This window comes from Hyperolius riggenbachi, chromosome 3, assembly GCF_040937935.1.
Source record: "Hyperolius riggenbachi isolate aHypRig1 chromosome 3, aHypRig1.pri, whole genome shotgun sequence".
Lineage (NCBI taxonomy): Eukaryota > Metazoa > Chordata > Amphibia > Anura > Hyperoliidae > Hyperolius > Hyperolius riggenbachi.
Genome location: NC_090648.1, coordinates 352,024,142 through 352,037,956, shown reverse-complemented (window position 1 = coordinate 352,037,956; position 13,815 = coordinate 352,024,142). Strand labels below are relative to the sequence as shown.

The 13,815-nt window shown below is 42.9% G+C and overlaps 1 protein-coding gene across 1 annotated transcript in view; it reads right to left on the bottom strand.

The window, feature by feature from the left end:
* The window catches only part of LOC137563950 (protein FAM193B-like), a 51,955-nt gene that overhangs the window by 21,907 nt on the left and 16,233 nt on the right, over positions 1-13,815 (bottom strand). Inside the window, 2 exon segments of the mRNA XM_068277074.1 lie at positions 4,178-4,360; positions 8,447-8,684. Coding sequence (XP_068133175.1) covers positions 4,178-4,360; positions 8,447-8,684 — 421 coding nt within the window.

Here is a 13,815-nt window from a genome sequence, read left to right as displayed (position 1 = left end):
GAAGTTCGACACATGTGATCTAGGGAAATGTGTGACAACTGAAGTAAATGGTAAAGGTGTGTGCTCAGGACCAGCACAAGTGTGACAACAGAACACTGGCAGCATCTGTTCTGATATAAGCTTAATAGTGCAAGCATGAAATGTGCAAGTAGCCCACGGCAACAAACCTAAATCCAAATTCAAAATGCACACCTCAGACAGGATGCAAGACAGCAAGGAAGTGAATACAACAGTCACTATGACCCTTATTCATACGTCTGATTCAGGTTTTAGCCCACTAACTTTTTACATAAGATAGCCATTTCCAATATGCACATGGGCTGTAGAAGGACCAGTTATAAATTTGACAACTTCATGCCTGGAGTCTTCCATTCATTGATTTAACTGTAATAAAAAGAAGTCTTACCTAGCTATAAATAACTGTACTTTGCACCTGCTTTCTAAATAAGCTCATTAAACTCAGCCTAGCAGTCAACTGAATTTCATCAGTAAGGAAGTTCATGAAGAATTTTACAGTCATTACAGCACAGAAGCTATGTTGCTTTAATGAACCACGCAAATTATGGGTGAGGCTGTAGGTTAACATGGCAAGTCTGCAACCAGCAAAAAAAAAAAAAAAAAAAACCCACCGAAACAAGTATGCACCTAGTTATCAGCCAAATTAATGAAAATTAGGTTTACTCACCTGGGGCTCTCTCCAGCCCCTTGCAGGCGACTGTCCCACACCGACCACTTCACTCCCCGCCGTTCCCCCGGTCTCTGGGCTCGGTATTCAGGCCGACTGCAGGGTCAGCCTTACTGCGCCTGCGCAGTTCGCCATGGCCCAGGTGGCCGCGTTTGACAGCGGCGCTTCGCGCAGCCACAGTAAGGCCGACCCCGCGGTCGGCCTGAATAACGAGCATGGAGACCGGGACAGCGGCAGGGAGCGGAGGGCGTGGGAGAGTCAGCTGCATGGGTCTGGAGAGAGACCCAGGTGAGTAAACCTCATTTTTATTAATGTGGCTGATAACTCCTTTAAAACAAACCTGAACTGAAAGTTATAAGTCAAAACAAACTGGCCATACTTGCCTCCCGTGTAGTTAGTCTCTCCTCTCCTGCATCCTGTTTCTCCACTGATCAATGGAATTCTCCTTCCATCATTTTGAAAAAGGCCATTAGCCCATAACAGCTTCCTGGTCAGCACACTTAAACTGTAATATCACCAACTTGAGCCGTAGGGAAACATTGACATTACCTTGCTAGTCAGTTGTCCTTTCAGCTTTGGGGCCTTGTCTACATTGTAAAGCGCCAGCGCAATTGCTAGCACATTTCCCTGCGCTTTTCGATTTAAGCGCTTTTCTAAGCAATTTTCAAAGTGCTTTTGTGTGACAATTTTTTCCTGATGACACTCAGGAAGTGAACTCTTTGACCTGGAACAGAATAAATACAATTTATTCTTAAAAGCGCTGGGGAAATCGCTCTACAAAGCACTTTTTCAAGCACTTTGCGGTTTCACTATACTATATATTGAAGCGCAAACGCTCAGGAAATGGTGCAGGAGCCGCGTTTGCGATTGAAAAGAAAGCTCATCGCTCATGTGAGAAGACTCACAGAGCAACATTGCACAAGCACTTTTAAAGCGATTTTTAAAATCGCCAGCACTTAAATAATCGAACACGCTCACAGTGTGAACAAGCCCTAACTGATCACAACTGATTTTTTTCACACCGTTAAAAGGCTATTCCACAAAAAGTAGTACATTTGCTTAGACATCCTGGCACTACACAAATTTTGTGAAATTAAAGCTTATTGAAAAAAATATTTCCATTTCAGGTTTGCTTTGCTGCATGGGTTCACAGGTGCAGCCTGGTTTCAGAGCACTTCCATTCTACTCTTCATGCAGTGATCGCATAGAAGGAAAGACTGCCCTGTTTGTGTGACTCAGTTTTACAGTGTTAGAAATCGTGGCCAATTATAATCTGAAAATCTGACTGGCCAAGACTGGTTTCTTTAGCCTCATTTTTGTAGCATATGTATGTATATTTGTAGCAGAGTATATAGCACAGGTGGGGACATCTGTATTCCTGTCATTTGCATCTTGAATTCTTCATTTACTGAAATGGATGATGGTTAGCCTGTCCTGGCACAACCTCCCTGCTTTCCTATTGGATATACTTAAACCCAAGTTCTTCTACTATTTGATCTAGTTTCCCTCCATTTTAAATTTTATAGATTTAGGTTTATCCTCTATTTTTATGCTTCACACTAGCTCACCTTCATGCTACCACAGCCTTTTATCAGATACACTGGATTATGCTTTTGTTTTTTGTCTTTGTTTCAGTAGACCGTGGTTTTGATGCTGCACAACAAGTCTATCAAGGGTAAAAATTCCCCCTTGCAATTTGTTTTTCTGTGCATATACAACCTAATATACCTACCCTTCAGTTGCTTAACTATAGAAACAGAGCCACGTTTTTTATTTTCCCTGGTGACGAGGGAGAAGAAAAGCGACAGACTGAGGGAGCACATGAATCTGCCTCTGACCCTCCTTACCTTCTCAGAGACCCAACATGACCAAGTGTCAGTTGACATGAAATGGCCCTTGTGCTAGACACACTGCTTCACCATGCACATTTTGTGAAGAGAGGTTGATGGACATTTAACTAGTACACTATCTAGGGGTCCACTAGACTGCTGCCTTTTATGTAGGGTTTGAGCCTTTGACCAGGGTTCTAACCCTGGATCAAGCCAGTTTGTAAAACAGAAAGGAGTCTTTGCGCAAAGCTCCCTAATGATAAGTGGCTGAAGCACTTTTCACCTGCCAAAAGAGCAGGTTCTAAATGTTCTGTGTATTCTTTGCTGTGTTATACTGTCCACATAGGTGTAAAATTACACCACAGATTGTTCTCCATTGTGCACAGAGTTGCTTGTTTCTTGTTCAATGATTGCTACTGTGTATACGAAGCACATCAAGTGGGGACATTGGCCTCAATTCACTAAGATCATGCTGGAGATGAGGCAAGAGTAAACTTGCCTCTGCACAGTGAGTTATCTTATCTCTTCATTCCTTACGTTACCGCCTCTGTAGTCACGTTACCGCCTCTGTAGTTAGACACTAACAAAATTTTCAGCCTTATTTCTTCTATCCTATAAGTTCCTATACCTGTTCTAATGTGGTCTGGATTATTGCAGCCGTTTCTAGTTGCACCGTCTCTGTAATAGATCTAATCTTTTCTTGTCAAGCCTTGTCGAGACAGAGGAATGCACTCTCTCTGCTGTGATAGGGAGAAGTTATGCACACCCCCTGCAGGCTCTCCTGTGTGTGTATGAGTCACAGTCTCTGCTCACAGCCAGCGTCTCTGCAAGGCTCTTGGAGCTGAGACATTTCAAACAGCTGTGAGTGCAGAGAGATCAGTGCAGAGCTCAGACAAGTAGCTAAGGAAACATGTGGGAGTAACATTACAGCAATCAAGTCACATTTGAGGGGAGCTTCTGCAAACAAGCACCTGCTCTGATGTATTTCCTGTTTGACGGCTATCTTCATTGTTTACAAAAACAAAAGTGATTTTATCACCAGGAAAGCAGCGGGAGCGGCGAAAATGACAGAGGGGGCTAGGAGAAGACAACAGGCTGGTACGTTTATGTAAGATTTTCACAGTACAGGAGTCTCTTTAAGTTACCTACTCTGTAGTTATTTTCACACGCAGTTAATTAACACCCTGTCTTTAACTTTAGAATTCTGGAGTTATTTTAAGGATTGAAGAGTTAACTTAAAGACAGAAGCGTTCATTTTAGGTTTGCCTGAGGTAAAAGGTTTCCTGAATACTACATGCCTCATCACCATGGTGATAACTCTAGAAACCTTCTTAAAGACAGGAGATAAGCTTAGTGAATTGAGGCCATTATGTTCCACAATGCTTGCACTCCAGAACAGTTGAGGTGTCATTCCATTACCATATTACTTCATTCGTTGCTGCAACTCTTGTTCCGGTTTGGGATGTTAGGTCGTATGGTTGTACATTTACAAGGCAGCTTCATCATAACTCATTTAGTACCAGTTTATACTTACCCCAAGAGGTCCAAATAAGTAGGTCCTACATATTTTTGAATGAGTCTGCTAGGAAACAAGTTAATGTGTGCCGTAAAAAAGGGCACTCAAGGCATATTTTAGAACATACAAAATTAAGTGTTTACTAACCTGGGGATGATGGCCTATGGCACATGCTTTTGAACTGTTTTGGAGATTTACAGAAGTTAAGTGAGGTAGGGAGTGTTCCTGTGCTGGTTCCAGATGGACTGTATGGACACACCTTCAAACCAGACAGTTTTGATGTCTTGCTACCACGTTCTGGAGACCCTGGAAGGCCACTGCCTTTTTCACCTGCACAAAACGGAATGTACAGTTAACTATGATGGACACAAGACTATGGTAGGGATTAGATTGTAAGCCCCACTGAGCTGGAAATTCCTAGGTGATGCAGAAATCAAAACTGATCCACCCTAGTCAGGCTGAATGTCTTATTTGGCAGGACATTTCGAACCATAGTAATAAAGGATAATTCTAGAATATACTGAAAAAGAGAAAGGGTAAAAAAAGGGTCTACTCTTCACCCCCCTGAACGAACCCATTAAAAACTGGAAAAACATTGCAGAGTGGCGACAGTGGAGAAAAAGCACACTACAATACAGAATAACTTAAAAATGATGTAGCATCCAGGATTGCCTCAAACAGTAGTGGAAAAAAAAAAAAAAAAAAAAAAAAACAGGATTGCAACGCTGCATTCATGCAAACGCCAGTAAAAGTCCAGCACAAACCCTCCCATGCACTTGAATGGGAGCGCTTAACAATGAGTCCCGGATGCCATGGGTAAACGCCCGCCAAGCATCTGTGTGAACCAGCCCTTAGGCTTTCACTGCTTTAACCAACAGCGCTTTTCTTCACTTCTCTAAAGCTGATCTCACTACCAGTGCTCTGGACCCTATTCCCTCTTCTCTTATACTTTAGCGCTCTTCTTGCTTCATCCCTGCTCTAACCACTATTTTCAACCTCTCCATCTCAACTGGCATCTTCCTCATTTAAAAAGCAATCATAACACCACTAATCAAAAAACCTTCTTTGGACCTTGTAGCCCGTTCTATCATCCAGTCTCACACTTCCCCTTGGTTTCTAAACTGCTGGAACGAAATCTATTCACAACTGACTTCTTGTCCACTAACTCCTTGTTAGACCCCCTTCCAGTCTGGCTTTCAATCTCACCATTCCACTAAAACAGTCCTCAAAGTTGCAAACTATCTCATTGCAAAAACCTAAAAGGCTCGTTTACTGTACTTCTACTCCTTGACCTTTCCTCTGTCTTTGACACAGTCTATCACCCACTACTTCTCCAGACACTCTTGTCAACAAGTGTAAGGGCCCGTTTCCACTATAGCGAATCCGCATGCGGGCACTGCATGCGGATTCGCATAGGTAATGTAAGTGGATGGGGCTGTTTCCACTTGTGCGGCTGCGGCAGCGTTTTTTGGTGCGGCAGAAATCTGCACGGCAGGGCCGTCAGATTTCGCCTGCAGAAGGAATGTGCGCGAATCGCCGCTAATGTAACTAATAGGGAAATCGCATGCGGGGTGACCATGCGTTTTTTGACGCGAAATCGCATGCGATTTCGCATAGGTATTAATGTTATTTCACTCAGGCAGTGACATGGTTAAAATCGCATACAGCCTTACCTATGCGGAATCGCATGCGAAATCGCGGCAAAAACGCATGCGGAATCGCACCCGCATGCGATTTTGTCCGCGGTGGAATGCAGGCGATTCCGCACCGCACTAGTGGAAACGAGCCCTAAAGGGCCTAGCACATTATTGGATTAGCTTTGACATCTCTATACATCTACAGTGCTGCCCATAATTATTCATACCCCTGGTAAATTTTGACTTAAAGGGATACTGTAGGGGGGTCGGGGGAAAATGAGTTGAACTTACCCGGGGCTTCTAACGGTCCCCCGCAGACATCCTGTGCTGGCGCAGCCACTCACCGATGCTCCGGCCCCACATCCGGTTCACTTCTAGAATTTCAGACTTTAAAGTCAGAAAACCACTGCGCCTGCGCTGCCGTGTCCTTGATCCCGCTGATGTCATCAAGAGCGCACAGTGCAGGCCCAGTATGGTCTGTGTCTGCGCAGTACACTCCTGGTGACATCAGCGGGAGCGAGGACACGGGCATGCAGGCGCAGTGGTTTTCTGACTTTAAAGTCAGAAATTCCAGAAGTGAACCGGAGGCGGGGCCGGAGCATCGGTGAGTGGCTGCGCCAACACAGGATGTCTGCGGGGGACCCTTAGAAGCCCCGGGTAAGTTCAGCTCATTTTCCCCCGACCCCCCTACAGTATCCCTTTAAAGTTACTTTTATTCAACCAGCAAGTAATGTTTTGATGGGAAATGACAGATGTCTCCCAAAATATAATGTATAAGAGGCATTGTTGTGGAAAAATAAAATTCTCAGCTTTTATTTACATTTGAGCAAAAAAAGTGTCCAGTCCAAAATTTTACATATCCTTCTCAATCAATAGAAAATCTTTATTGGCTATTATAGCAATCAAACACTTCCTATAATTGCAGACCAGGTTTTTGCATGTTTCCGCCGGTATTTTTGCCCATTCATCTTTAACAATGAATGATCTTTATCTTCCTCCACATATTCTCAATTGGATTCAAGTCAGGACTCTGGCTGGGCCACTCCAAAATGTTAACGCTGTTGTCAGCTAACCATTTCTTCACCCCTTTTGCTATGTGTTTTGGGTCATTGTGATGCTGAAATGTCCACTAGTGCCCAAGGCCAAGTTTCTCTGCAGACTGCCTGATGTTAAGAATCCTCATGTATTGCTCTTTTTTTATGGTGCCGTTTACTGTGATTAGGTTCCCTGGTCCACAGGCTGAAAAGCACCTTCAAAGCATTAAGTTCCATCCCATGTTTGACAGTGGGGATGGGGTTCTTTGGGTTGAAGGCTTTTTTAATTTATTTTTTTTTTTACACCAAATGAAGGAAACATTGTGACCAAACAATTCAATTTTTGTTTCATCTAACCAGAACACAGAAGACCAGAAGTCGTCTTTGTCCAGATGAGCATTTGCAAAGGCCAAGCAAGCTTTTGTGTGCCTTACCTGGAGAAATGGCGTCCACCTTGGTCTGCATCCGTGGAACCCAGCAGTGTCCGTTGGATTGTCGGCCTTGAGACATTGCCAACAGCAGAGCCCAGATTCACTGGGATGGCCTTGGTGGTGATCCCTGGATTCCTTTTCACCTCTCTCACTATCCTCCTGGCCAGCGCAGGTGTCACTTTTGGCTTCCGACCACATCCTCTGAGATTTTCTTCAGTGCGGAACATCTTGTATTTTTTAATAATACTTTGCACTGTAGCCACTGGAACTTGAAAACATTTAGAAATGGCCTTGTAGCCCTTTCCTGACTTATGAACAGCCACAATGTGCAGCCGCAGGTCCTCACTGAGCTCCTTTGTCTCAGCCATAACTGTCCACAAACCAATTGCAGAGAGCTGCTGTTTTTCACCTGTTGAGTTGTTTAAAACAGCTGTTCCCAATTAATCAGGGTAATTGGGTTGCTTTAGAACAAGCTTGGACTATTTGGAATGGTATAGAACGTTGGATTTTCCCACATACTGTGACAGTTTGTGAAGGGTATGAATAATTTTGGACTGGACACTTTTTGCTCAAATGTAAATAAAAGCTGAGATTTTCTTTCCACAATAATGTCTCTTGTACATTGTCTTATCTTTTGGGAGACACCTATGTAATTTCCCGTCAAAAATTGACTTGCTGGTTAAATAAAGGTAACCAAGCCAAAATTTGCCAGGGGTATGAATAATTATGGGCAGCACTGCATCTCTCTACATGTATAGATTTCACTGAAAACACAAAGTATCCCGCTGTTACAGGGAACACAATGCAACTACCACTGAGAACTTAGCCTCATTCTTGTGAACAATTCCAGTTTAAAAAAAAAACAAAAACGCAAAAAGAACTTTGACCCAGTGCATACCAAAACCGCTAGCAGTTTAGGGAGCAGATTTCAGAGCGATTCTAGGCATGTTTAGAGCGGATTTCTAAACATGCCTAGCGGTTTTGGCTGCGTTTTTGTGTAGCAGATTACACAAATTGTTACAGTAAAAGCTGTTACTGAACAGCTTCTGTAACAAAAATGCCTGGCAAACCGCTCTGAAGTAGCCTTTTTTCAGAGTGGTTTACGTTTTTCCTATCCTTTACATTGAGGCAGAAACGCTTCTGCAAACCACAAGCGTGCAGCAGGAGGCACGTTTGCCGTTTGCTACAATCCTCAAACCAACATTAACCGAGCGGTTTGACAGGCAGATGTGGCCCGCGGATCGCGTCAAAAACCGCTCGGTTTGTACTGGGCCTTAATCTGTTCTGCTTCTACCTTTTAGAGTGCTCACTTACCCGCAGAAGATCCTCCAATGCTTCCATTAGAGTGCTGCGAGTTCCAGAGGCCAGATAGCTTGTGGGCCGACAAGAAGGAGCTGGGGTCCCAGTCCCCAGAGTTTCCATGGCAAGATGATGAAGAGGAGGAGGACGATGATGTGGAGGAAGAGGAGGAAGATGAGGACGAGGAGGAGGATGAGGAGTGTGACCCAATACCACAGGACTGGGACTTGCAGGACGTATGCGACAGAGACACCTGTTAGAAAGAAAGCAAAGCAAGATTTTACATTCTGACTGGCAGAAGAAAGAGAACTGCAACTATTGTCAGTTTCATCTTCCTTTGAAAATAAAAATAGGTCACAATACAATTGATGAAGTATCTTTAATGCATTTCAGCTGGGCAGCATTTAAACAGGTAGCATTGCTGCCCAATATGTAGTTTTGATAAACGAATTGTCCAAGAAAAGCCTTGAATACAGATGTAGTCACAGCGTTCAAGTAACTTACATAGTCACGAAAACAAAAAGTGGAATTTTAACGTTGTACTTCTCTATGGTGTTAATTTACAGACCTGCAAGTGCATAATAAAAGCAGTAAAATACTTGACTTTAAAATTCTGAGTCATGGTGGTGAATTATTGTGGTTACAAAATCGTGTAGTAAGGCTTTCTGAATTGATATTAGCGTACTGTGATACGGAAAACTGCTACTGTATAAAGGAAGACATCTCTTGATCAGCCATTTCTTTCTACAAAGAGGTTTAGCAATGGAAAGCTGGATATCTGTGCATTAAATCTGATGTGAAAGTTTTCCTCTAGTGAAAGCTGTACATATAATGTGGCATATCTGCATGGTTTTAAAGTTCACTGCAAAAGAGTAATTTATTTTTTCTTACCCAGTTTCTAAGCTAAACATCTAACATTCCATCATTCTACTGAGTGCCCAGATTTTACAGAGCCAGCAGTCTAAGCTTCACATTTGTGAAAAAAAACAAAAAAAATCAGTTATGATAGGACAAAGTCGGATTCAGCTTCATAATTGTATACTTTGCACACAGTCACACCTGTTCCAGTCCCTGCACCAATGGCCAATGCAAAGACTTTCGGTTTCTTGTAGTATGGCTCAATCCCTTCTCATGGAGGAGACTATGCTGCTATGTGAAATATCCCTTCTGGTCCAGAATGCAAATTAACTATATGGACAGGTAAATGATCACTATATCACCAATATCAGTCATCTAATTTATGCAACACTGCTTCCATGAACAGAGTAGAGCCCTACAAAGGACAGAGCAATGAAGGCAATCAATCGCTCCTACCTGCTCAAATAATGTAAAGAGTCCCCTTTCTCCAGCTATCTTTGCCCTCTGTATGGAACCCCTCTCGCCTATACAGTCCATTTCTTGGCCCAACTAACAAGGCTACAAAATTGGCCCAACTACTTATAAAATTTCCCTTTTTGAAGATCTGGTCTTTACCATCACAAATCCTTTAGTTTCTGTTCCCAAACTACTAAGTCTTCTAGATCAGGGGTAGGGAACCTTGGCTCTCCAGCTGTGATAAAACTACAAATCCCAGCATGCATTTGCCTTTATTAATCATGACTGTGGTAGTCAGACTCCTGCAATGCATTGTGGGACTTGTAGTTCCTTAACAGCTGGAGAGCCAAGGTTCCCTACCCCTGTTCTAGATGATTTTAAGAAAGTTTCTGGCCTTTCCCCTAATATAACCAAATAAGAAGTACTCCCATCTAATCTGCCAAAGCCTGTGACTGATACCCCATCTTCCCATTTCTGATTTAAAATTCAGCTCAAATATGTTAAGCATCTTGGAGTCAAGCTTACCAGAAATCCGGCTGAGACGTTTTGCTACCAATTATAATCCTATGATTGCATCTCTCCTCTCCCTGCTGAGATCTTGGTCGAAATTTCCATCTAGCTTTCTGGGCTGGTCCACGCTGTCTGTATGACCATCCCCCCTAAGATTTTATCTACTTAAAACTTCCTGTTTCAGTCCCCAAGCCTGCCCTAGTCCAGCTTCAGCAAATGACCAGATTCATACGGTCCCATAACACCGAAGAATAACTCAGGTGCATGCAGCTTCCTAGATTTGTAGGAGGGCCAGGTTATCCAAATTTGTATAACTATTACCTTGCAGCCCAGATTGCTCATGTTCCTCCGACCCAAGCCAAGTCTCAATTGCCCCTTTGGGTTAACAAAATCTTCCCTCTTATGGCCATATATGCTTACGTCCATAATCTGGACATATACCTACCTCCTTAAAGGGATACTTAAGTCTGGCCAAAAAAATGAGTTTAACTCACCTGGGGCGTCCCTCAGCCCCCTGCAGCTGATCGGTGCCCTCGCAGCTCCGGTCCGATGCTCCTGGACCCGTCGGCGACGACTTCCAGTTTCGCCGTCACCGGCCGACAGGCATGGGAACGCGAGTGATTGTTCGCATTCCCAGCCACAATAGCACTCCCTATGCGACTATTGCGGCAAAAAGGCCGCAATAGTCGCATAGGGGGTGCTATTGTGGCTGGGAACGCGAACAATCACTCGCGTCCCCATGCCTGTCGGCCGGTTCACTGATTGCCTGGCTAACGAACCGCGGGCCGGGAGCGCACATTCACACGCGCGATCGGCCGCGGGAGCGCACATGGTTCCTGGACGTAGTTTCTACGTCCAGGAACTAAAATAGGTTAAAGATGAATCAGAACAGGCATACTAAGGGCCTGTTGTGCTGTGGGAATCGCCGCGGTAAAAATTTGTATGAGGATGCGAAACTCCCATGCGGTTAAATGCAAATTTTCATGCGAATTCGCATACAATTTCGCATGGATGATGATGTATGCGAACTTAACCATGGCAGTGCCTGTGTGCTTTTCCATTGATTCCATGCGAAATTGTATGCAAATTCGCATACCAAAGCCGCATGCGAATTCCCTATTAGATTGTATGCCACTCGCATATCGGTATGCGAATTCTGATGGCTCTGCCATGCAGATTTTTTTCTGCACAGAAAAACGCAAAGGAATCCTGACAAGTGGAAACCATCCCATTTACTTGTATTGGCTATGCGAATTCGCATGCAGCAAACGCATGCGAATTCGCGATACTGGAAACAGGCCCTCAGGCCAGTATCTTAGGCTATTGTCCTATCTGGTATGCCTGTACTGATTCATCTTATATAAATCCTAATAGCAAGGACTGGTGCTCCGTCTTGCATTTACTGTTCTATACTGATCTGGATATTTGTTCTGCACCAGTGGCTGAAAAGTTCTCAGGCACAGGATCAACAGAACAGCCAGGCACCTGGCATAGTTAGAAGAATAAACATGACCGCCTTCCAAACTCTCTACCTATAGGGTCACTGAGCACAAGAGCCAACAACTGGAAGGCAAGTTTATAAAGCCATCACCATTAAAGTGGATCCGAGGCGAACTTTTACACATTGCATAATTGTGTTCCTTTCCCATTGTTTATAGGGCATTCCTCAAGCCAAATACTTTTTGTTTTAATTGCCTATAAACTAAAAAAGCCACACCCACAGGTTTTCAGAGAGCCTTGGCAGTAGCAAGGGCTCATGGGAGCTCAGTCTGGGCAGGAGGAGGGGCAGGTGTTACTAGCCATTGATTTCAGCGGCAGAGGTGAGGAGGAGAGGGAATTGGGCTGATGGTTTAAGATACAGATAAGCCTGCCTCTGTGTAATGTTTACAAACAACATGGCTGCTGTCATTGTATCACAGGAATAAATAATCATATTCTATTAAAACTGTTTGCAGCTAGATTTGCTGTGTAAATCATCTAAACTTTAGATAAGATATATAGACAAGTTACTTGTTATAGTTAGTTTTTCATCTCGGATCCGCTTTAACAAAAATATCAAAAAGCAAGCACCAGTTGACATTTCTAAGGAGCCCGGGTTACCTGGTTGTCCAGTCCTGTCAAAGGTTATTAGTACAGCTGCTGAACAAAAATGACACTAAGTAGACCGCTCCAGACCCTCATTCACGTAAAAGCTCACAAAACATTAAGTCCAATGAACTAGTAGACAATTTTGTGCTTTGCCGTATTCCAACCAAACCCAAGAAACCACACACAAACATTTGATGCAGAAGAGACCAATCTGGTTTTCTTAAGGTGGCCATACACTGGTCGATGTGCCATTAGATCGACCAGCTGACAGATCCCTATCTGATCGAATCTGATCAGAGAGGGATCGTATGGCTGCCTTTACTGCAAACAGATTGTGAATCGATTTCAGCCTGAAACCGATTCACCATCTGCTGAGCTGCTCCAGTTGAAAAACTGGAAATATACCTTTGTTATGTCAAAGTCCAGAAACTGCATGCAGTGGATTTCAGCAGCTCCTATTATAAAAACACTGTTACCCAGCAAGCTTTGTTCTCCATATATAAATTGCACATAAAATAGAGGCAATCCTGAGAATCAGAAAAAGATACTACAAATTATAGAAAGCCATTATCTCATGGCTTATAAGAAGCACGGGTAGCAAGGTGTGAACTTTTTACTACAGAAAAGTGTTTTTAACCGCTTGTAGCATACTCTGGGGCTGAAAAGGAAGAATGTAGAAGTCCCATCCACAAATGTAAGATTGCCTTAAACGATTTAGTGCCCCCAAATATATCTGTAAACTACTTTTTTGTCTAAAATAGGTCCCTATAAGTCTCCTAATTTTTCATTTTTATCTCGCCATGTGCCTTTGCTGAACTGTACTGGAACTGTGCAGTGCCAACAGGATAGTGAGAAGGTTTTTTTTAGCTACAGTAGCAATTTTAACTCAAAATGCAAAGAAAAGAAACTTCCCATTTCAGATAAGATCAGGACACTGATAATTGAAACACTAGGAATGCAATTATATTGTCTGACAACACCACTGCGAACACAGCCTTTTGCCAGATTCCACCGCGCTGATGTTAATGTACCATTAAAATATAAATGCATTATATTTCTAGTATATAGGGATTAAAACCAGGCAAAAATTTTAACCACTTCGCATCCAGACCTTGTTTTGTACTTATTGACCAGAGCAGTTTTGACAGTTTAGCTATGTCCCTATTTAATCAGAAATAACTTTATCCCTACTTATGACACAGAAATGAAATATATATTGTTTTTTTCAAGACAAACTAGGCTTTCATTGTATGCCATTTTTTCCCTCAAACTATTTTGTTTTCTATGAATTTTAATGGGAAAACAAAGAAAAAAATAGAAAAAACATATTTTTCAGTTTTACCAATTCCAGTTTAAAAATAAAAAGTGCTACTGTAGATAAAAAACACAAATTTTTTTTTGGCTATTCTTACCGCTTATCACAAAACTTAGATTATGTTCCGGTCACAATTTATGGTGAAGATATTTGATTC